The sequence below is a fragment of the Canis lupus genome, chromosome 19, assembly GCF_048164855.1.
Source record: "Canis lupus baileyi chromosome 19, mCanLup2.hap1, whole genome shotgun sequence".
Taxonomy (NCBI): Eukaryota; Metazoa; Chordata; class Mammalia; order Carnivora; family Canidae; genus Canis; species Canis lupus.
In genome coordinates, this window is record NC_132856.1 from 57329291 (window position 1) to 57352541 (window position 23251).

The 23251-nt window shown below is 60.0% G+C and overlaps 1 protein-coding gene across 6 annotated transcripts in view; it reads left to right on the plus strand.

The window, feature by feature from the left end:
* ZFR2 (zinc finger RNA binding protein 2) overlaps window positions 1-15689 on the plus strand; it is a 44184-nt gene extending 28495 nt beyond the window's left edge. For 3 of the 6 annotated variants that reach the window (XM_072787825.1, XM_072787820.1, XM_072787826.1), the window contains 12 exons: window positions 186-343; window positions 1255-1374; window positions 2891-3015; window positions 3728-3860; window positions 4526-4713; window positions 7491-7662; window positions 10272-10410; window positions 11885-11982; window positions 12188-12283; window positions 13071-13182; window positions 13644-13792; window positions 14506-15689. In XM_072787825.1, the coding sequence (XP_072643926.1) occupies window positions 186-343; window positions 1255-1374; window positions 2891-3015; window positions 3728-3860; window positions 4526-4713; window positions 7491-7662; window positions 10272-10410; window positions 11885-11982; window positions 12188-12283; window positions 13071-13182; window positions 13644-13792; window positions 14506-14685 (1670 nt within the window). In that variant the 3' untranslated portion in view covers window positions 14686-15689. The remainder of the gene's footprint in view (window positions 1-185; window positions 344-1254; window positions 1375-2890; window positions 3016-3727; window positions 3861-4525; window positions 4714-7490; window positions 7663-10271; window positions 10411-11884; window positions 11983-12187; window positions 12284-13070; window positions 13183-13643; window positions 13793-14505) is intronic. The other 3 variants (XM_072787823.1, XM_072787821.1, XM_072787824.1) reach the window with 3 other exon arrangements.
* The last annotated feature ends 7562 nt before the right edge of the window (window positions 15690-23251 follow it).

The following is a 23251-nucleotide window of genomic DNA, read 5'->3' on the forward strand; positions in this document are numbered from 1 at the left end:
CTGCCTCCAGGGCCGCCCTGTGGATGTGTTCAGATTGGCACCAAACTGGCTGATGTCACAAGGGGGTGAATGGGCAGTGGGAGACCTCGGTTTGCATGGTGTTCCACCCTTCACACTAGCAGAACAGAAGCCGGCCCTAGTTCCCCGCTGGAGCAGGTCATGAGCAATCCAGCTTTTCTTTCCAGGGCCTTCCAAGCCGCAGGCAGCAGGCAGCAGACCCCCAGAGGGCAAGCGGGCACACCCCATACCAGACAGGCCTAGAGATCCGCCCACCCGAGGAGGCTCTGCAGAAGCTTCTGGAAGCTGTGAGGCGCAGCCAGTGGGCCCAGGCTACGTGGAAGAGGTAACACTGCCAGGCAGCTGCCGTGCCCTGGACCATCGGTGTGCACCCTGCTCCGCCTCTGGGCTGTGGTAGAGGGCTCTGGCAGGGGTCAGGCTTTAAGACTGCACCCCAGTTCTCCATCTGACATGTACACACCTGTCCACGGGCAGACTCAGTGAACCATCTTGCAGAACTCACTGGAAGGTCCCAGCACTAGGTTTCAGACCCTAGGAGGAAGGCCTGAGACAGAGGCACAGGACTCTTGGGCATTAGGAGCTGGTGTGTGGCCTCTGTGGCATCGCCCAGATGCCCAGAGCTCAAGCAGTGGCCCTGCACGGCCTGCCTTGAACAGCCTTCTAGATCCCGATTTGGAAGCCGCCTCCACTGGCCGCTTCCATAGTTCCCAGGCTCCCCGTCAGTGGCTGAAAGGGAGTGTGTGAGCATCACCATTTCTTCTCTTTGTTCAACCCATTCAGCATCTTCTGTTCTGTCCCTTATAAAATAACCACACCAGATAGGAGTCCTGCCGTGGGAAGCCCCGTCATTTAGTAGTGGAGGAGATAAGGTGCATAAAAGCCGCAGGAAGCACGGAAGGGCTTGATGATGTGGAACTCGCCACAGAACAGAGGCAGGAGCTCTGCAGGACAGGGCCTGGGCCCCAGGTGTCGGCACCCGGGGTGGGGATGGGGGTGGGGGAAGGGGGTGGAGGCAGGGGAGACCCAGGGCACGGGAGGGTGTGTTGGTGACATGCTGGCTCCCCTGAAGGCCTCTTGGCAGGCAGGAAGCCAGCACGCAGGCCTGGATGGCTCCATTGTCCCTTATCAGGGCCTCCGGGGGAGGCTCAGTGCCCCTGAGGGGACAGGGGTCCCCCTGCCCAGGGACTAGACACACTGCGTGGGCAACAGCCAACTCAGCAGGTCTCTGTGTCTCAGGTGTGCAATGAGGAAGGCAAGGTGATCCGGTTCCACTGCAGGCTGTGTGAGTGCAGTTTTGGCGACCCCACGGCCAGGGACACGCATGTGCGGGGACGGCGACATCGGCTGCAGTACAAGGTATGTGGGATTGACTGACCAGGCTTCACGCACCCCGCCCTGGCTCCCGCTCCTGAGTCTGAGCCCCTGCCGGGAGCTCCAGGCCCCATGAGCCTGTCAGGCAGTGTCCACACCCGCATTCCCGCTGCCTGGGGACCGTGGGAGGAGACCCAGCACTAGCTGTGTCTCCCGTGGTGTCTCAGCTCCTGCCAAGGAAGGTTTAGTGGTAAAACTCCGTGCCCGCTTATTGCGGGAGGGGGTCCTCGAAGCACATGGGATGGGCTCACGGATGCCGCCTCCTGTCCCCAGGCTCTCAGCGTCCGTGTTCTCTTCTGGTGTCTACCAGGAGCTCCAGCTAGCGTGCGGGGCTGAGTGGGGAGCCTGGGGGGCAGGAGGGTGTGACCCAGGGGCCACAGATGTGGCAGGAGTGCTGGGCTGTCCAGGCTGAGTGTCTTCAGGGAGCCAGTCCTCCGAGGACCCTGGGCAACAGGTGCTGAGGGCCTCCAGCGCCAGTGGGGCCTTTGTCCATGCACTCCACTTCCCACCCAAGGGGGTGGCCTGTGGGCCTTTCTGCCCCATGGGCCCAGCCAGTGCAGCTGTCAGCTGCCCCCCCTCAGCCTCCCTCTCACAGGTTTGCAGAGCATGGGTCTTGTTACGTGTGCACATGGGCGACGAGCAAGCTTGTGCACAGCACACATGAGTGGCTCTCTCACAGGGCCCCTCCTTTCTAGCTGCTCTATTGAGACGTCATTCACACGCCACACAATTTGCCCATATAAAGGGTACGGTTTCACGGCTTTTACTACTGTATATTCACACACTGTGACCATTTCCTCTCTCTAGTTCCGGAACATTCCATCACCCCGAAATGAGGTCCCATCACACCTGCACACACTGCTCCATGGGCCCCCTCCCCATCCGTGCAGGAGCCTGTCCTGGACGTGTCACACACATGGACTCACACCCCATGGGGCCTCCTGTGTCTGGTTCCCTCCCTGAGCGTCGTGGGCTCAGGGTCTGTCCCCGGGGTGGCATGTGTGGGCGCCTCACTCCGCTGTTTGCAGCTGAGGGATGTGCCCGTGTCGGGGGAACGTGTACATGTGGACCGTTGCCGGCAGTGAGTGCTCCCTAGACAGTGCTGCACTTTCTGGATGATGAAGGAAGAGAGAAGCTGCAACGGTATAGAAAACTCAGATTGCCGGATTTCACGCAAATGGTGCTTCTGCTGAATTTGCTTGATTAGAAATACGCACTTGGGGTTGGCTCTGCAGCGACCCATCCAGGGTCAGTGAAGTGTCTCAAGGTGGTACCGAATGCCCTTCTTCCTTGGGTGGCCACACCCGGGTGTCTGCTGGGCAAACTCCCCCTAGAAGCTCCCTGTTTTGTGGCTCCCAGTCCCAGGAGCCTTAGGACTCTGTGGGATGGAGCCCCAACTGTTGAGTCAGCACAGGAGGCTGTAGGCATGGGGGCTCCTGGGGCTCCCAGCGCTCATGGAAATGAAGGTCTCCTGTCTCACGGCCCTTCCTCCACTTTCCAGAAAAAAGTGAACCCTGACCTTCCGATTGCACTGAAGCCCAGCCACAGAACCCAGAAGCTCCTGGAGGCCAGGCTGAGGAAGCAGAGGCAGCTGACCAAGAAGCGGCTTGAGGAGATGCGACGCTGGTACGCGGGGATGGGGTGCACAGGGTCCCTGCCAGGCCGCCCCCACCCTCCCGAACACCCTCTGCTCGCTTCAGGCTTGAGGACCCAGGTGCTCACCCTTGAGAGGCTAGCAGGGGACACCGCCCTTGGGGGAGACGGTCACACTGAGGATCTGTGCTACTGTCACATAATAAATGCAGAACAGCACAGCCCCTGTGACCGCAGGGCAGGTGCTCTGGGCCCCCATTCCTGGGCATGCTCTGTGTCTCCCTCTCTCCCCAGAGTCCCTCTGACATCCTGTGTCCTGATCTCTTGTCTCCCCTAAATCTTAGTGTTCCTTGCGTCCCCCCTGAATCCTGGTGTCCCCTGAGCACACACACATTTGTCATGTCCCTCTTCACCATCTGGAGCAGTTTGGAAGCCTTTTCTGACCTAGTGTATGATTGATGGAAGATTTGGGCCGTGGCTGAGCTGGGGAACGAAGCCCTGGACAGACCGGGGGCTGCAGCCGCCCCTGCCTTCCCCCGCTGCTGCCCTTGGCCTGTGTCCTCCCAGCCCACCTCGCCTCCATCTCCTGGGCTCTCAGGGCCCCGTCGGGCAGCTGAGACCCTCCCTGGTGGTCCTGGAGCCACCAGCCTTGCTGAGCCCCACGACCAGGTGTGGTTCTGATGTGACCAGCCCAGTGGGGCCTGCAGCCACTTGAGCACCCTGTTCGCCCCTGGTTCCCCGGCAGGCGCCACGAGCTGTGCAGGAGACGCCTGGAGGAGGGGCCCCAGGCCCAGGATGAGCACCCCGGACCCCCATCACCTGACCAGCACCCTCCTTCCCTCAAGAGCAGGCCAGGGGCGCCTGCCGGCTCAGCTCTGGTGGGTGGTGGCCTTGTCTTGGTGCCATCATGCCTCCCACGGTGGAGGCCCCGCAGGCAGGTGACCCTCTCAAGTCCTCGCTAGGACCTGAGTTCTCCAGGGTGAGGGACATGACTTTGAACTGAAACCCCCCTAAGAGGGGCCCGAGGGTGGGAGCTGGCAGGGCCTGAGAGCCATAGCCTACCCACCCCATCACCGGTCACCTGCAGGAGCCCCAGGCCCAGGCCCCACCACTGGCCACGGGAGTTCCTTCAGCTCCGAGGCCCGGGCCACCACCTCCCTCCAGAGCCCTCGGTGTCCGTCCGTGCAGGCTGGGCCTAGGCTTGGATGGGAGCCTTCATTCCCACCTTGCTGAGGGGAAGAGCCCCACTGAGTTGGCTGAAAAGCCTCTGGCTCAGAAATGTAAGAACGTCACCGAAAGGGAGCCCTCTGGCCCCATGCAGTCCCGCATCCCCGCTGTTCCACGCCTCACGGGTTCCTGTCCTCCCTTGGCCTGGCTCCCTGCTGCCACTTGCCTGTCACCCCCGAAGCCAGCCTGACTCTGGGGTTCCCTGTGGCCTCCTGCTGCATGTGCTGTGCCTCAGCAGGGCTGACCTCCTGTCGCCTGCCCACCGGGCGCCTGGGGCCTCGCAGCCAGCCTGTGACGTGCACGCCTTGCCCTGCAGTCCACGTGGCGGGAGACCAGCGATGACCGGCACGTCCTGTGTAAGCACGCCGCCATCTACCCCACGGAGGAGGAGCTCCAGGCCGTCCAGAAGGCCGTCTCCCACTCAGAGCGTGCCCTCAAGCTGGTGTCTGACACGCTGGCCGAGGACAGCTCCGGGAGCCCGGAGCACGCGGGTGGTGAGCACAGGTAGTGGGGCCACTCTCCGTTCCCAGGGCCCCGGGGTGACTTGGCAGGGCAGAGAGGTCCCCCTGGGGGGAGGGTCGGGGTCTCGGATGGGACGTGGCTGGCTGGCAGGAGGGCAGAGGCAGCCTCACCCTGATTGGCTTTGAGCTCACCCCAGTTTCTGGGGCTTTCCACCCGTGGGCAGAACATTCCCCAAACTGGCATTTCCTACGGAAGGTGCATCTAGAAATGTACTTCACAAAGGGCAAACCAGACTGTTCCTCTTCTGTGAAGTGGAGATTAGGGTGATTCTGACCCTCTTCTTCCTCTGGCCCCACCCCCGCTGGCGGGAGGATGCCCTGGAGCGCCCCCGCAGTGAGTCACTATTCCGGTCGCTGTGACTGTCGGGTGGGAAGGCCCCGCTGCCTGTGATCTGAAGGAAGTCTGCCTTTCCAAGGCCTTTCTTTCTGAGTGGTGGCTTCGTTTCCTTTTTGAGTTGTTTGTATGAGGCTAAAGTACTCCACGTTCGTGCGTATGGTCCAGCGGCACAGGGGACACTCACAGGTTGTGTGCCCATTGCCACCATCTGCTTCCAGAGCTTTTCCGCCCCCTCATGCAGAAATCCGGCCCTGGTAAATTGGCCACCCCGGCCCTGGCACCCACCACTGCACGTCCTGTCCCCGTGCTCGGCCTGTTCCGGACACTGCACACACTTGCAAGAGGAACCCCTACAGGGTTGGCCCTTTTGCATCTGGCGGGTGCCACTCAGGAGCTTCTTGTTCTGCAGACTTGTGCCCTAGGAAAGCGCATGTGTACCGCCCCTGAGTGAGCTCCAGGGGGTCATCCTGACACAAATGCCCCCAGGTTCCAGGGCCTCCCCCAGGAGAGTGCCCTTCCTCCACCTCGAGTGCTGGTGGAAGCAGGGGTGCAAAGAGACACGCTTTCTGTTCCCCACGGGCGTCCTCGTACAAGAGGGCAAAGTCCCGTTCCAGCTTGTTGGGGATGTGCACACGCCCACCATGCTCAGCTCAGGACCTGCAGATTCGTGTGGCCCCACGGCCACGAGTCAGCCTCCCCTAAACCTTGCAGCCGCTGTGTGCTCGAAGAACAAAACTTACCTTGTTCTTTTTATAAAATTTTTTTTAAGAGAGTGCTCAGGGATGAGCTGGGGGAGGGGCAGAGGCAGAGGGAGAAGCTGACTCCCCGCTGAGCAGGGAGCCCGAGGTGAGATTCGATCCCAGGACCCCGGGATCTCGACCTGAGCTGAAGGCAGACCTCACCCACTGAGCCCCCCAGGTGCCCTGACCCCATTTTAAGCTTTCACTTGACATTTATGTCACATCACGTGTTAGGTCTTTATGTTATTGTTCAAAAACAGGGATGTGCCTTCTTTACACGGGATCATAGTAGACAGTCATTTACTCAGCTGGGGGCAGAGTGTGCTCGTGTTTGGGGGTTTTCGCTTACTGTGGAGGGCCTGTCACATACACACAGTGAAGCCCTGGGGAACGCCTGGTGCCTGTCCCAGCTGATCCCTCAGAAGGGAGCTGAGAGGCCAGAAGCCCATCCTAAGCAGCGAGGGCTCTTGTTTGACTTAACAAACCACAATGCCATTATATTTCAACAACAATCCTTCAACATTGTCAGATACGCAGGGTTGAAATTTCCTGTTGTCCCACAGAGGTCAGACTGTGGGTTTGGGGGTGGTTTTGTTTTACAGTGGGTATGAATTAGGATCCAGACTGGTTGGCGAGCTCTGAGTCTCTGTGTCTGCAGCCCCCACCACCCGCCCCCGAGCTCTGCCCTCCGTGGACCTCGGCCCCTCTGCAGCCATCTCCCATCTGCATGTTGCTGTTGGCCTCTTGGCCCAGGCCTCTCTGGCCATGTTGGGCTCCAGCGCACTGTGGTCCAGAAACCAACAAGAAATACATAAGTGGGGGCACCTGTGTGGCTCAGTTGGTTAAGTGTCTGAGTCTTGGTCTCCGGGTTGTGAGTTCAAACCCTGCACTGTGCTCCTCACTGGGAATGGAGCCTACCTAAAAAAGGTAGAAAGAAAAAGAAATACATAAATGGATTTGTAAAAATTGGAGCCCCTCCTATCCCAAGAAGTGTCAAACCAAAGGTGGCAGTTCCTGAGCCGAGGCAGGGATTTGGTGAGGGGCTGAGGCAGAGGCCCATGGAGGGAGGCAGCGAGGCCACGAGGGAGAGGGTGGCAGCCAGGAGGCCTCAAGCCGGGCTGGGAGAAGCTGGAGTCCCCCCCCCAGCCTGCAGAGGGGCTGCGCTGGACAGAGGCAGTAGTCAGGTTCACACGGCAGCAAGCAGGCCAGGCCTTCAGAGGGCCGAGCAGGGACCTGCGTCAGGCCGCTGCAGGTGGGGCGCCCCCGGCCTCGGGACCTGGGCCTGAGGGGAGAGGGCAGGCTCCCAGCAGAGGACCTGGCAGGCCTCCCAGCCAAGGAGCTAAGGTGGGGGCGCCATGACCCCAGAGACACTCGGAGGGGACACACAGCCAAGGGCCCGTGTGGGTGGGGCCCACCGGTGACCAGGGCCCACGGGGATGGCCTTTGGGGGCCTTTGTCAGAGTGTAGATTATCCGGAAGGAGTAACAACCTCCAGCCCTTACTGAGCACGTGCAGTCCAGCAGCCTTGTCCCTGGGCATGTGCCCATTTCACAGGTGCGGAAGCTGAGGCAGAGGCTTGGCAAGGAGCCCGTGAGCGCCGGAGCCAGGGACCCTGGCGGCAGCACCTCTTCCCCACCCCCCTAACCCCGAGGGTCTCACACCTCTGTGGGCTTGTCTTCACAGCGGCGGCTCCTCCTCAGCTCGGGTCCTGAAGGGCGTGATGCGGGTCGGCCTCCTGGCAAAGGGCCTCCTCCTGCGGGGAGACAGGACGGTGCAGCTGACCCTGCTCTGCTCGCAGAAGCCCACTCGCGCCTTGCTGCGGAGAATCTCGGAGCAGCTGCCCCGCCAGCTCCCGGTAAGAGCCTCGGCTCCGCCCGTGGGCTCCAGGCGGGATGACTTGTTTCCACGCGGTTCTAAGAAACAAGAGGCTTGGCTGTTAGATGCAAACCAGGTTGTTTTCATTAAAAGGTTGACAAGAGGGGGAGGAACGTTGGGGTTCCTTCCTAAGGTGACTTCAGGGTAAGTCCCAGCAACAGTGTCCTGTCGCGGCAGTGCCGACTTACCAGCCACTGCGGGGCAAGGGGAGCCGAGAACCTTACGGGGCCCTTTGTGCTGGGGCAGCCAGAGCGGCGTCTGGGGCCAGCGGGAGGCGGCCTGGGCTCCTGGGACTTTCTCCCCAGAAACAACAATTGTGGGAGGACTGAGATGGCCTTGTGATCTAAATGGATCATCTCAGGCTAAAAAAAATCAGTTCCGGGGTGTGTGTGGGGGGCCCTTCCTGGTGTGTCAGCCTCCGATCCTGGGAGAACCCCGCATGGGGGCCGGGCAGACCCCAGCACATCTCCACGCTGGTCAGGACGCACAACCAGGGAGCACGAGAGCAAGCTAACCTCCAGCGTGTCGGTGAAGAAGTGAAAGCCTGATGCCAAGGAGGGAGCACTGGCGGGAGCAGGGAGGCACATGACACGGGGTGGTGGGAGGCGTGCATCCCAACAGGGTAGAGCGCTCAAGGCAGGAGCTAGAGACCGGGGTGGCCTTGAAAGGTGGGGGAGCAGTGGTCCCTGTAGAAGGACCTGCATCTGCAGTGGCCGCGGGGCAGGTGTGTCCGAGCACACGGGGGCCTGGATCATACCACTTCCCTGGAAGTGGGAAGACAGGAGGGTTCTGAGCAGAGGAGTGACGTGCCCCGACTTGGCCACGTAAATACTCGTTTCTGTGGCTCAGCCGGTTAGGTTTTGGACTCTTGATCTCGGCTCAGGTCATGATACTAGGGTCATGGGATCGAACCCTGCAACGGGGAGGGGGGGGGGGTCGGTGCTCAGCAGGGGGTCTGCTTGAGGTTCCCTCTCCCTCTCCCTCCTCCTCTGCTCTCCCCCGCCTTGTATGCCCACATGAGCGGGCTCAAGCTCACTCACTCTCTCTCTCTCTCATAGTTAATCTTTAAGTAAATCAGTAAATACTTGTTTCCTTCACTGTAGTCTCCAGCTCACTACTGCAGGGGTGCAAGCATGGCTCATGTGCAGCCCCATGAGGATGGCCTCAGTCGTGGGCAGTGCGCCCCACTCTAGCAGCGTGGACAGGCCGCCGGGGCCACCTCAGCAGGAGGCCCTGAGCAGAACAGGGGACCGGGCAGGAGGAGGGTGCGTTTCAGGGCCAAGAGTGGCCTCAGGCGTATATGCAGGTGGTGTCAGAGGGTGATGGACGCTGGGTGCTGGGTGCACAGCTCCGTGCTGCAGGCCCCAGGCCCCCTGAGGTGGGCCGTGGGCTCCCTGGTCCCCACACTAAGATGTGGAGCTGTGACGGGGAAGCATCTGAACCCACCGCCTAACTCGGGCTCATCTGTGCTGGCCAGGTGGGGGCCAGGCGGCTTAGCCGGGGCGTGGAGCATGTCCAGGGGTGCAGACACGGCTGCCTGAAGCTCCAGGCCAGCTCGGGAGCACGCTGCCCAAACAAGGCAAGGGGCACAGTAAGGCCTCTTGGGGCAGTGGGCGCTGCACCAAACATGCCTCGGTTGTGAAATCTCCCCGGAGGCCCTGCGTGTGAGGGTGGCCGGCTCAGGGCCGCCCCCAGTGAGAGGCAGTGGCCGTGCCTGGGCCCCTGTGGCAGGTAAGGGTGGCGACCAGAGCCAGAGGGCGCCTGGGTCTTGCCTGGAGGCAGGACGTGGAATGGGCTCTCCCCACACTTCCCTGGTATGCCCACCCTGGAGCTTGTTAGACCCACTAAGTGGTCTTGCCGTTCTCACTGGGCAGCACCTCTTGGGTCCAGTTGCGTAACCTTGCTTAAGTGCTTAAGGAGCGTCGCCGTGTCGTGTGGCCGATGAGCATTTCACTGCTGTCCGTCCATCACTTGAGGGCCCCGCCCGTGTAGTTGGACAGTCAGGCCGTTTCCGGTGCGCAGTGTTACCAGCGAGGAGATGACCTTGTACACCTGTGAGAGCTTCTCCCAGGGGCAGAATTGCTGGGCAACGGGAGGCCAGATGCTTCTGGTGCACGTCTCCAGATCAGCCTCTGCCAGCAGTTTATGGGTGCCCGGGTTTGCCAGCCGGGCTGCCCCTCAGACTTCTTGAGGTTTGTCCTCACGGGTGACGATGGCACCTCATTATAGTTTTAATTTGCTTCGTCCTCACCATGGGAGGAACCTGTGTTGTTGTGTAAAGAGGGTCCTTTCTGTTTCTTTTCCACAAACTGCCTGTTAGGTTACTCACCAGTTTGTTTCTTTAATTGGATTGCTCATCTTGTTATTGAGCTGTGGGCATTCTTTACATATGAAGGTACCTACATGTAGGATCCGTTATCTGTACGCATTGCTACATATTTGCGCCCCTGCAGGGTGGGGGCGATGTCTCGGTCCCTTGGAGGTTCCAGACGCCCAGCCCGGGGCTTGTCACTCGACTCCATCCTTGCTGGTTTCCCTGTGCTTCTCAGCTGCAGTGACACGGATTCCTGTTGCCTTTGCACCTCACAGATGGTGACAGAAGATAAGTATGAGGTCTCCTCTGACTCTGAAGACAGCGTCATCATTTCCTCCTGTGAGGAGCCCAGGATGAAGGTCATTGTGTGTGTCACCTCGCCCCTGATGCGGGAGGACTCCTCTGTGGACCAAGGTGCGGCCGGGCCCCTGCGTCCCACCTGCTCCCCACACTCACTGGTGGCTGAGGGCAGCATCTGCCTGTGTGCGGGTGGGGTGGGGTCCGCGGCCAGGGATGTATTCTGTCAGCCCTGGATGCTGCCATGGGAGAAGAGCTGGGCCTCAGGGCAGCTGCCGACAGACACGGGCCCACAGCTGGTCATTCCTTTATTTTTATTTTTTAAAGATTTTATTTATTTATTCCTGAGAGATGCAGAGGGAGAAGCAGAGACACAGGCAGAGGGAGAAGCAGGCTCCCTGCAGGAGGCCCAGTGTGGGACTCGATCTTGGGACCCCAGGATCACACCCTGGGCTGGAGGCAGACGCTCAAATGCTTAGCCACCAGGCGTCCCAAGCTCTGGTCATTCTTAAAGCCCCTTCTGCTTGTTTCGTCAGAGCTGAGGACCCCGAACGTCTCACACTGTTCTTTAAATCAGTTCACTTTTGTCACTTTAATTTTTTGAGTGGCACCGTTGAACCGTTGGTGGAAAACATTACCAGCTGTCACATTCATCTAAAAAATAAACTCGGGGATAAAACACCATTAAATTGTAGCCGAAGGCCCCATGAGGCTTTGCTCCAGCACATGAACAAGGGGCAGATGGGGCAGGTCGGGAAGTGTGGACGGCCCGAGTCCACTAACGGCGCAGGCTTGGGGGTGGCCCCTGTGTCCCCAGGGATGCCCGGGCCCCGGCTGGTGGTCACCAGAGGGGGTGTCAAAAGCCCCTCCTCGCAGACACCCCTGCCGCCTCCATCTCTGCCTGAGAGAGCAGCTGGCCTGACACCCACTGTGGGGACATCTATGCACAAGTGACGTGGGTCTCACTGCTGACCTCTGTACCCGGGGCCTCCTGGGGCGAGGAGGTGCGTGTGAAGCAGCAGTCAGAGGGTGTCTCCCCAACGCCAGGCCTTTGCCATCAGCGGTGGCATCTGTTTGAATCTGACCCTCTTGCTCCCTTGTTGGGATGCACTTGGAAGTATCTGGAAGTCTGGCTTCATTTATCGTTTTCCACCTGATGTGGAATTTGCTCACCACGGGACTGGGTGCTGGAGTTTCCCCCTTGAAACCACAGGGGGAGGGATCCCTGGGTGGCTCAGCGGTTTGGTGCCTGCCTTTGGCCCAGGGCGCGATCCTGGAGACCCGGGATCGAGTCCCGCGTCGGGCTCCCGGCATGGAGCCTGCTTCTCCCTCTGCCTGTGTCTCTGCTTCTCTCTCTTTCTCTCTATCATGAATAAATAAATCTTAGAAAAGAAAAGAAAAGAAAAGAAAAGAAAAGAAAAGAAAAGAAAAGAAAAGAAAAGAAAAGAAAAGAAGAAAAGAAACCACAGGGGGAGAGGATTGTCTCTGGCCCTTGCAGTGTCTGGAGGAAGGTGGCCGGTCTAGGGCCCTGGGAGGCGGGGGGTGGGAGGAGGGGTAGGGGGCACCGTGCCCACATGCCCTTTACTTCTAGAAGGAGTGCAGGTGCCTCAGCCCAACCCCGACGACATCCTGAGCCCAGAGAAGTGCCTGCAGTCACTGGCCGCCCTCCGCCATGCCAAGTGGTTCCAGGTCAGGGGGCAGGGGCGGGGGGCCACGCGGTCTGCCCTGCCGCGCAGGAGAGCGGGCTCTGAGTACAACCATGAAGGGCAGCGTCTGACGGCGGCTCCCTGCCTGGCGTCGGCCCATGTCTCCTGGCCAACGGCCCCGGGTGGCCCTTGTTCCCCACGCCTCACGGGCTGGCTCCCTGAGCTCACGGGCGCCTCTTCCCCCAAAGGCTCGAGCCAGCGGCCTGCAGTCGTGTGTGATCGTCCTCAGGGTCCTTCGTGACCTCTGCCAGCGTGTGCCCACGTGGGGCGCCCTGCCAGACTGGGTGAGGCATCCCCGGGGGCCCCGTTTTGTCCCAGACAGACGCTCCCCATCCCAGGCTGGGCTTTTCAGAAAGGCGCCCACTGAAGCCTGAGCAGCCAGGGAAGGTGGATGGGGGGCACGTCTCGGGGTCCCTTGGGACCAGGGGGAGCACCTTAAACCCACACCTTGCACACAGAACAGGAGCCTGGCCTGCGCCCTCTCTCCTCTGACACCCCCTGGCAGTCACCCTGGAGCCCATCGTGGGGAAGCGGGGAGAAGACACCACGGGGCACACGTGCGCCCAGGCCCCGAGGTGCCGTGTTGCAAGGCCCCCAGCCCCCTGCCCTCTCTGGGCTACTCCCCGCCTCACACCCTCCTTTGGGATCGCGCCATACCCCTGCACCCGAGGGCGGGTCTGAGTCTGTCCCTCCCTCGTTTACTTTGGGGACAAGTTTTTCTACTTGCAGTTCTGCCTCCAAAGCCCTTCCCCGCGCCCAGCCCTGGGCCTTAGCCACCAGGGTTCTCGTGCCCCCTCCCCAACCTCCACTTCCCGCCGTGTCTAGGGGGGCACCGCTCTTGACACCACCCCAGGGTGGACACGGGGTCCACTCTGAGAGGGCTAAATGCAAGAGGGTCACAGAGGGCGTGACGGGGGCAGGAGGCCAGGCTCCGGGGAAGGGTGGGCGAGAGGCAGAGAGCCGGGCAGGGTGGGGGGGCCTCTCGGCCCAGGGTTGGCTCTTGTTGGGGTGGGAGCCAGCGGCCCAAGCGCTCTCTTACACCTCAGTGTCTGTCCTGTCCCCGCACCCCAGGCCCTGGAGCTGCTGGTGGAGAAGGCTCTGAGCAGCGCATGTGGGCGCCTGAACCCTGGGGACGGCTTGAGGCGTGTCCTGGAGTGCGTGGCCTCGGGGACACTCCTGCCAGGTCAGTCCCACCAGCCGGAGCCCAGAACGCTAGAGCACGTGGCAGGTGCAGAGGGAGCTGCATACACAGGCTCAGGACGGCGCCTGCGAAGGAGAGTGGGAGGGGCCGCACAGCCCTGGTTCTCAGGGGCCCCCCTGTGTCGGGAGAGCCCGGGAATCTTGCCCAAGGAAATAACCGGCGGGACAGTGGGCTGCGCGCCGAGGTGCTCACGCGGCCTATGTTACGGGTGCCGAGGGCGTCCCCATACCCACTGCAACGTTGAGGTGTTAGATGCAGAAATGGGGTTTCCTGGTCCTTCTGGTGCTGCGGGATGGTGGCAGGTTAAGAGAGGGGAGAAGTGATGCCGTGGGCCCGTCCTGTGGGCCCTTCATGTCACTGCGGTCACAGGTGCATGGGGGGGGGGCAGGGGCGGACGCCCTGGAACCCGCCTGGGCCCCTGCATGGCCCCGTGGCCATGGCAGTGTTTCACCAGGGTGCTCTCTCCTTCGCCGCCCCCACCTCCCCTCACCAAGATGGGCCTGGGCTCCAGGATCCCTGCGAGAGAGACCAGAGGGACACCCTCGAGTCCATGACCCCCCAGCAGCGCGAGGACCTCACGGCCACTGCCCAGGTAGGACAGCCGATCTCTGCGGCTCACAGGGCTCTGAGTGGAGTCCAGCCCCAGCAGACGGAGGGTGGCACCCAGGTCCCAGCAAGGCTTGGTGGTCCTGCAAATGGTCTGGGGCTCTCCCTCCCCCACCTTCCCTTTGCGGAGATGGGTGGCCTGCAGGTGGCAGGACCCTTCCCAGGAGCAGGACAGCCCGGCTGCCATGGCGACGAGGCACACACCTGGGCCCTTGCTGGCTGGGACTTCCCTGGGCGCCCCCAGCCCCCCCTCCCTGTGCTGTGAAAACACCCAGCCATGGCCTCGAGCTCGGCTGGCCCCCAGCACAGCCCCCGCCTGTGGTTTCCCTTTCGTCGGCGAGTTTATTTATAAGAAGATCTCCCAGTGGCACACAAACCGCATCAGGCCTGGCACTTACGAATTGCCCCTGACAGGAAGAGCCAAGTTGCTCCGGATCAGAGGCAACAGCAGAGGCTGGATTTGGGGTCCCCACAGGGAGGCCGGAAGGGGCTGACACCCCAGGGGCTCCCAGGCAGCGTCCTGCCATCAGCGCCCGGCGAGCCCCCCACACCTCTTCACGCCTAGTGTGCCCTGGGCTCTGTGGTTGGCGGAAGGCTGCTGTCAAGGACACCCCTGGAGCCCCTGTGCCCGCGGTGGGCCGGGCCGGGGCTGCAGCAGGGGAGGCCGCGGGTGGGCCCTGACTGGCTCTCTGCCCCCAGCACGCCCTGCGCCTGTTGGCCTTCCGGCAGATCCACACGATCCTGGGCATGGAGCCGCTGCCACCCCCCAGGAGCAGGCCAGGGCCACGCTTCCGGAAGAGGCTGCGGGAGGAGGTTGTGGCCTCGGAGTGCGAAGTCCAGAGGAAGCAGGGCGGGCAGGGCAGAGAGGGACCTGCGTGAGCAGCCTCACCCCTGCGAGTGATGTGGCACATGTCCCCGCAGCCAGAGGACAGTCGTGTTTTCCTTTCCGGAAACGCTCTGTGGGTTTCTTTAAAAACAGTTGTGCTTAGATCTTCAGTGAAACCACGCTGTTGGGAGTGAGAGCCGACTGGGGCAGCCCCGCCAGCCCAGGCCTGCCCCCCCTCCCCCCGCAGCCGGTAGGAGGTACAGCGCACCGATGGGATGGTAAACCCTGGTGTTTCTCACTGGCTTTCAACTCGCCGGTGGCCTGCTAGGCACGTGGGGCTCGGGAGCGCTTCCTTGGGATGCCCCAGCCGTGTGAGGACTGGAAATCAGGCGGACAGGCCCCCTTGGCGGGGGAGGCAGGCCAGGGAGCACTGGGGGGCGGGGGGGTGAACCCGGGGCACTGCCAGGCCTGGAGCCGGGCTCCCCAGGCCCAGCCTGCTGCCGACCCAGCCGACCCCTCCAGACCCCCAGCCTAGAGAAGCCCCCGACCCCACAGCCAGAGGTCTGCAGGCCTGAGCTGGGCTGGTGTCTCCCCCACCCCACCGACGTCAGCCCTCAGGGAGGGTGGTGAGGATGCAGGCTGGGCACCCCCTCGCCTCCCAGCCGCGTCCATGACCCAGTGTGCCCTGACCCCTACCGCCGAGTGCCTTCTAGTAATGCTGCCATGTGCAGCTTCTCGTTCGGGGCTGGGCCTTGCCCTCGGCCCCACTCACGTGCAGCTGCGGGTGGGCCGAGGGCGGGGCCTGGTGCAGGAGCGCTGGTGGACGTGGGGCACCCCCCAGCCCCCGCCCGCCCCGGCAGGCCTCCCTGTGCTCGGGGGTTCTGACCAGCTGCCCCGTGACCCTGAAGGAGAAAAGTCTACAGTCACTTGGTCCTTTTAGTTTCACCTCTGTGTTTAGGGGACAGTCTGAGTGTGGCTTCGTGTCTCATGTCCTTGTAGGGCTACCCCAGAGTTTGTGGGGGGCGGGGAGTAAATAAACAGCATCTTTTGCTGTGCACTGTGCAATCCTTTGCTCGGGGTACAGGTGCGCCTGCGGGCCCCCCCCCCCACTCCCTCAGGGCTCCGAGCAGGGGCACCTGACCAGCCAGTGTTGGCCTCTGGGACTCAGGCCTCGAGTGTGACCAGTGGGGAGGTCTGAGGAGCTGGTACTTCCTGGAGGCTGCACCCTGACGTGTGGTCCCTCGGGCCATCCCCACACTTGGGGATCCTGCCCCAGAAGCACTCCTCTCACACCTGCCCCACGGCTGCTCAAGGAACCCTTCTTGTTCTGGTCCCAGAAATGAACAGTGGGGCCATCAGCACGACGGTCAGAGGCCCAGAGGGCTTCCTGGAGGAGGCGGCGGCCAAGCGGGGTTGGTGGGGTGGGGGTTCTCTGCCTGCAGGTCTCCCACCAAGAGTTTGCTGGAGTTTTCCCAAATCCTCACTGCAGACCTCCGGGGGTGGGTAGGGGGGCTCACATGGGGAGACCTGGTCACGGGCTGAGCTGCTGACAGCCTCAAGCCAGGGCGCCCCGGGCAGTGGCGCAGGCAGCAGGGAGGGGCCCGGAGGGGAGGGGGCACGGTGTCCAGCGGGAGTGGCCCTGTCGGAGCACGGGCAGGGCGCATGCCAACCAGGGTGGGGAGGTGCCAGGACCCCCTCTCAGAGCCTGGCCGGGGGGCCATCAGCCCCTCGGGGAGAGGCCGAGCCTCGTTGTAGCCAGCCCGCGCCTAGCCGCCACCACCTCCCAGAGGGCAGGCGGCCCCCGCCCCCCGCCCCCGCTCCCCACAACACCAGGAGTCAGAGCCAGCCCCTCAGCTGGCCCTGGTTGCAGCCACAGGTGGGCACGGGGAGGGCGTCGCCGCCTTCTCCACCTCCCGCAGCAGGCCTTCACCCCACGCTCCCCGTCCAGGGCCCTGCCTCTCACCCAGATGCCCCGGCTCACTGCCGCCTGCTCGGGTGCAAGCCCCCCTTCTGCCTGCCGTGACGGCGGCCCTCTGCTGCTTCAGACCTCCTTACCCCAGGGCCTTTGCACATGCTGTTCCCACTACCCAGTAAGCTCTTCCCTGACCTGTAGGGCCCGCGACTCCTCCCTTCCCTCGGGTCTCAGCTCAGGTGTCACCCCCTCACAGGAGACTCCTCGAGCACGCCTGATGGTCACATGACCGTTTTTCTGACTACCGCACACCCCTGGTTAGAATCACATGTTCCCCGCCTTCCCCCAGGGATGTGACTTCTCTGTGGGCAGGGAGTGCGGCCGCTCCGCTCACCACGGTATCCCCCAGAACAGACCACGGACACCGTCGTAGCCCAATAAACGCGTTAGGCGGCTTGGAGCCGTGCTCTGCCTCCGAGATGCGGCTCCCTGTCAGAGGAAATGCCTCCTGGCAGTGAGGACCCCGTTTGTGTCCATCCCAGGAGGCTGTTGGAAGGGTTGGGGTGAGGCCTCAGCTGCGGTGGTGGGGGGGGGTGGGGGGGTGGCAGGAGGGGGGAGGTGAAGAAAAGGGAGGATGGCTTGGCCTCCACCATGCGGGGCGGTCGTGGAAAGCCCCACGGGCACAGTGCCTGGCAGGGGCGACCCCAGACAACCCCATAACCCACTGTTCTCGCTGGGGAAGACGATGGCATCCTCACCACCGGGTGCTCTGAAACCAATGCCGTTGTTGGGGAGGCAGATCTGCACCCCCCTCCCCCCCCCAGCAATTCCACAATGATCAAGCAGTTGGCTAGCGAAGCGTTGGGTCCAGATGGATGAAGCGTCTGGGCCGCCGAGCTCGTTGCAGCCCCGGGCAGGAGACCCCAGCGCAGGCCGGCGGCGCCCGGGAAGCCCCCCTAGACCTCAGGCTGCAGGATGCTGGCGGGCGAGCAGGTTGCTAGGAGACGGCGGTGAGTGTGGGAGGGATGACGCGGGCCGTGTGGGCAGGGCTGGAGCTGAACCTGGCAGCCCGTCCCCAGAGACAAAAATGGAAGGGCAGGTCTGCCAACTTCATCCAAAGTCCCTGCTGACCGTGAAAACCCGCCGCGTCCCTTGTCGGGGGATAAGTGGCGCCCCAGGGGCAGCGGGGGCATCTCCAGAGGCCCTGCGGGCGGGCTCCCTGGGCTCCCTGGGTGCCTGTTAGTCGGGAAGGTGTTCCAGGCGAGCAGGTGAAGGCTGTGCTAGCGGATGAGCCAGAGGCCAGAGCTGCCCCTTCGGTGCGGAAGGGCCCTGGGCTGGGGGAGTAGTGCCCGGTTATGTCTGCCCAGGTTCTGCCAAAAAAAAAAAAAGTATTAGGAAGCAGGTATTTGCCTCCCCATGTTCCCAGCAGCATTGTCCACGGCAGACAAAGGGTGGACATGACCCACTTGCCCGTCAACAGGTCAATACACAGTGCGGCCCGTCCACACCCGGGACACGACCCAGCCTCGGGGAGGAAGGGGCCCCGACACCTGCCCCAGGAAGCACTGACCCCCTGCCCCCCCCCCCCCCCGGCTCCCACCACCTCTTCTGTCTCTGTGGACGGGCCTCCTCTGGGGACCTCCTGGGAGTGGAGTCCTGCAGGAGGAGTCCTTCTGGGTCTGGGTCCCCTCCCTGAGCCCGGTGTCCTCGAGGTCCGTCCACGTGGGGGCAGGTGTCGAGGCCCATCCACAGAGACAGAGAAGAGGTGGTGGGAGCCGGGGGTGGGGCAGGGGGCAGGGGGTCAGTGCTTCCTGGGGACGGGGTCTCCGTGTGGGGAGATGGAAGGTTCTGGAGACAGTGGTGGGGGTGGGTGTGTGGTGGAGTGAGTGTGCTCCGTGCCCTGAGCTGTGAGCCTAGAGGCAATTATGATGGTGAAGATGGTGAGTTTACATCCGCTTTACACTAAGGAGCTTGAATGCGTTGCGGTTTCCCATTACAAAGAACTTGAAAGTTCCATAACAGTGGAAGAGCGGAATGCAGTGGACCGCTGCGAACCCGAACGGGGTTTCCTTCCTTTCCCGCCTCTCATGCTCTCCTGGTTGCGGAGAGGCTCTTTATACCATCGTGATTCCTGCTTTTCTTCACTTGACGCTGTCACAGCGTGGCTTTCTCATGTGTTTTAATGTGTTCAGATACTTTTTCTTATACTTCTGCAGACCTCATGACGTAATTTTTAAAATTGAGCACATAGTGTGAAACTTAACCACTTCATTTCAAAGTGTAAAACCCAGTGGTTTTGGGTTGTTTTTTTTTCCAGAGGTGTGCAACCTTTACCACTGTCTCATTCCAGAACATTCCATCACCCCAAAAACGAAACCTAGCCCCCTCATCTGTCACCCCCAGCCCCCGGCCCCCACGAGCCCCATTCCCGTTCATGGACGAGCCCATCCCGGACATGTCACACATGTGGACTTAACACCCCGTGGGGCCTCCTGAATCTGGTTCCCTCCCTGAGCATCGTGACTTCAGGGTCCAACTGTCCACAGGGCAGCGCATGTGGCCGCCTCACTCCTGTTCGTAGCTGATATTCCCACGTGTGGGTGGGTCACGTCTTGTTATCTACTCATCCATTGATGGACATTTGCGTTGTTTCCAAAACTGGAAATAGCCACTTTGGGGCTATTATGAAGAGAGAAAATTTTTAACAGCTGCATAATATTCCATAAAATAAACATACCTTCATTTGCTTAACCATCCCCCCCTACTGTTGGACACTTAGATTGCTGTTGTACAGTTGGGGTTCTGTCGCTGACCCCCATAGGTGTCCAAAAATGGAGCTTCTCAATCTAAGGGCACGAGCATTTTAAGGCATCCGAAACTTCCATGTGCGAGATTGTGTTCCATCAGGTTTTGCCAGTGTCCCTCTCGCTGTAACCGAAGGAGCCCCAGACTCCACCCCAAGTCAGGACCCTGTCTTCTCATGTCCCAAACGTTTCTCTTCGCATGGACAGAAGTGTAACAGTTCGGTTTCCTCCTGTGTGATGTCTCACATCCCACACCGCTGTTCTTTCTTTTCCTCAGTTGTTCAACACAGTGTTTATCGAACTACAGTCACTCGCGTGGCTTCCCCATGGCTCCCACCAAGAGTGTTGAAATGTGTTCAATATTCAATCAGCAAGCACTCACTGCCTTCCTTGAGGGGACCCAAAGACGACCCAGACCCTGTAACTCGTGCAGGGAGGGTGACTCCGGGCTCTAGTGTCAGTGTGGCCCTTGGACATATTAGCTGTGGGGTGTCACCTCCCCGAGCCTCTATAAAGCTGAATTTCAACTACTAGCACCCAGGTTGCAGAGCTGGGGGGAGAACTCAGTGATAAAATGTATTTTTTCACACCTGCTGCCCAGAAAGGGTCAGCCTCAGAGTTATAGGTGTGGCAGAGGGCAAGTGTGAAGGTGGAAACCAGCAATCGAGATGAAAGTCACAAAGTCACACATGGAACAGTGGCCCCTTCATCTTTAGAACACCAGCCGCGGGGCTGTGAGAAAGACCCTGCAGATGTTGCTGGTGTTTGGGACTCGCCTACAGTGGCTAGTGCCTCAGACTCAAACCAGAGTGAAGCCACCCCAACGGCAAGGGGCCCCCCTGTCAGCTCTGCAGCACATGCCTCAAAAATTCTAGCAGCTAGTGAGAGACTAAAACCCAAAAGGAGAAGAAAAAAGTAACTTGTTGGAGGAAAGAGACAATGAGTTGCAGAGAAACCCTCGAGTAGGTTAATCCTCAGGTCTCAGGAGACACAGCAATCAGGAAGCAGCTTTTGGAAAAAGAACACCGAGGGGTGCCTGGCTGGTTCAGTCGGGGGAGCATGCGACTCTTGATCTCAGGAGAGTGGGTTGAAGCCCTGCGTTTGGTGTAGAGATGTCCTAAAAATCTTTAAGAAAAAGAACATTCAATGGACAAGAAACAGCCCTTGGAAATTAAAAACCTGATAGTCAAGATGGAAATGTTGACAGGCTTGGAAGAAAAAGTAGAATGAGGAGACAAAATGAAAAAAAGGTAGGCAAGAAAATTAGAAGATCAACCCAGGAAGGCCAACACATGTCAAAGAAGAGTTCCACAGAGGAGACACCAAGGTCGAAGATATCACCAGTGATGTCATTCTAGGAAGTTTGCGGGGAATGGAAGACATGATACAGCCCCACTAAATATCCAGCACCACAGGCGAAGAAAAGACCCACACCAAACCCACACTTTGAAAGTGCAGGATGAGGAGAATAAGAAGATTCTACAAGCTTCCCCAAGAGAGAGAAGACAACATGATGAGCAGACAATGAGGAAAGAGGATTGGCTTCAGGCTGTTCAACTGCCCAAGACTGGAAGCTGGAAGACACAAGGCAAAGGAAATTAGCCCCCACCCAGCACAGCGTCCTCAGCCAAACCACCATCACAGAAGAGTACGGAGAGAGAATACCTTCTCTGGAAATGCCTAGAGGGCTCACATTCCCAAAACAAGGGCACAGACCAAGAAACAGGGAGACCCGGACCCAAGAAACAGGAGCTACATCCCAGAAATACCCACGTGCCAAAAAAGAAGGGCCAGGGGTACAGCTGGGCTGCAGCTGGCCCTGAGTGGAGAAGTTTCTTCCATCAGAATGGCTGGAGGTAAGAGGATGTCATAGATACACAAAACAAAGGCAACTATTAACTCCAGGAAAATAACAAAGCAAGTCCTAGAAAATAAAAGTGTTCTTATGTGGACGTTGCTCTGCTGTGAGCAATTCACATATAATAACATAAGGGTCTGCTCTGTGCCAGGTCCAGAGATGAATGACTGACCAAGCCAGAGACAGTCCCTGCCCTCGTTCATGGAATATATATATATTTTATGAAGGGGGTCAGAGCAAGTCAGGAGGGCAGTCAACAAGAATGAGTAAGACAGGATAACAGGCAGTGATTTGGGCTCAGATGGTGGGTGGCCATTATGGGTGGTCAGTAAAGGGTCTCTCAGAGGAGCCAGAAGTGCTGAGAGGGAGCCAATCTTGAGAGTCAAGCCAGGAAAAGCAAATACTAGGAGGAGAAAACAGCCTGTGCGAAGGCTCCAAGGCTGGGCAATCAATGCCTAGAACATTCGAGGAACAGGCAGGAGGAGCAGAGAGGAGGTGGTAGAGAGCCAGCCCAGGGAAGTGGAGGGAGCTCGGAGCAAGAGGTCACAGCAGCCAGACCCAGCTGGAGACGGGCTGCAGTGAGGAGCCTGGGTTTACCCTAAGCGTGGCGGAGCCTTAAAACGGCAAGATTTTAAGCCAAAAAGGGACCCAGACCCAGTTTACACGTGTTGAACGTGCAAGCGTGGCTGGGAAATGACAGGCCCAGCTCCACCTATGGAACAAGGAAGGCAAGGTGAGGGATGTGGGAGCAGATCGACTCTACCACCCAAGGCCGACCATCCCTGGCACCCCAAAGCAGTAGAGCAGAGAATGGCCCATCAAGCCCCGCCTCCAGCTGCAGAGCGAGCGATGCAGCAATTTTCCTCGAAAGAGCGGAGTGTTCCTCCGCCGAATCCCCAAGTCCCCTGGCAGGGAAGGGAAAGCTAAATTTAAAGGTGTACTAATTGGGGCAGTCTGACCTGGCCACATGCTCCAGCGGAAGATCCACTAGGGTGTAGCTGTTCCTACACCTGGCTGCCGCTGGCCTGCCTCACCTGCCCTCTATAAAACTCTTCGGACGGGTGGTCTCTCGGATGCTTGCTGTGCAGCTGGAGTGTGGGGCCCTGGACCCTGACAGCCCTGGGTTAAAAAGTTCAGCCTGCCTACTTCCTGTGTCCTGGGGTGAGCCGCAGAACCCTCTGAGCCTTAGTTTTTCACGTCTGTAAATGGGTACAATGAAAGTGGTCAGCGCACAGGTGTCTTCACTGCCGTTACCTCTCCCCTCCCCGATATTCACTGGCTTAAAAATAAAACAAAACAAAACAAAAAATAGGTTCTGAGCATCTCCTGTGTGCCAGGTACAGAGGCCACAGCAATGAATGACACAGTCCAAAATCCCTGCCCTCGGGGGAGCTGATGTTCGAGAGAGGATGCGGCCAGCAACAAGAAAAACAAACAGCATATATGGTCAGTTAGACTACGGGAGCTCTGCAGAGCTCCAAGGGGCGGGGACGTGAAGTGTCAGCACGTTGCAATATTCTGTAAGGTATGTCTGGGGAAGTGCCCCGGCAGAAGGCACAGCTGAGGCAAAGGCCCTGGGGTGGGAACAGGGCTTTGAGGAAGCTTCTTTGCCTCCCCCTGCCCTGCCCTGCCCTGCTACGCTGTAAAGACTACATTTCCCAGCTTCCCCTGCTACTGATTTTGACCTCGTGGCTAAGTTCCATCCAGTGGAATGAAGCAAAGGTGTCACCGTGAATCTTCCAGGAAGAGGCTTTATGTATTTATTTATTTTTTTAAATTTTTATGTTTTAAAGATTTTCATGAGAGACACAGAGAGAGAGAGGCAGAGACACAGGCAGAGGGAGAAGCGGGAACCGGATGCAGGACTCGATCCCAGGACGCCGGGATCACAACCTGAGCCAAAGGCAGACGCTCAACCACTCACACACACACACACACACACACACACACACACACACACCCTGCCCCGGGCATCCCCAGGAAGAGGCCTTAAGGAGAAGAGGTGAACCTTTCCCCCCCCAGTTTCCTGCTTCCTGTTGGCTGGA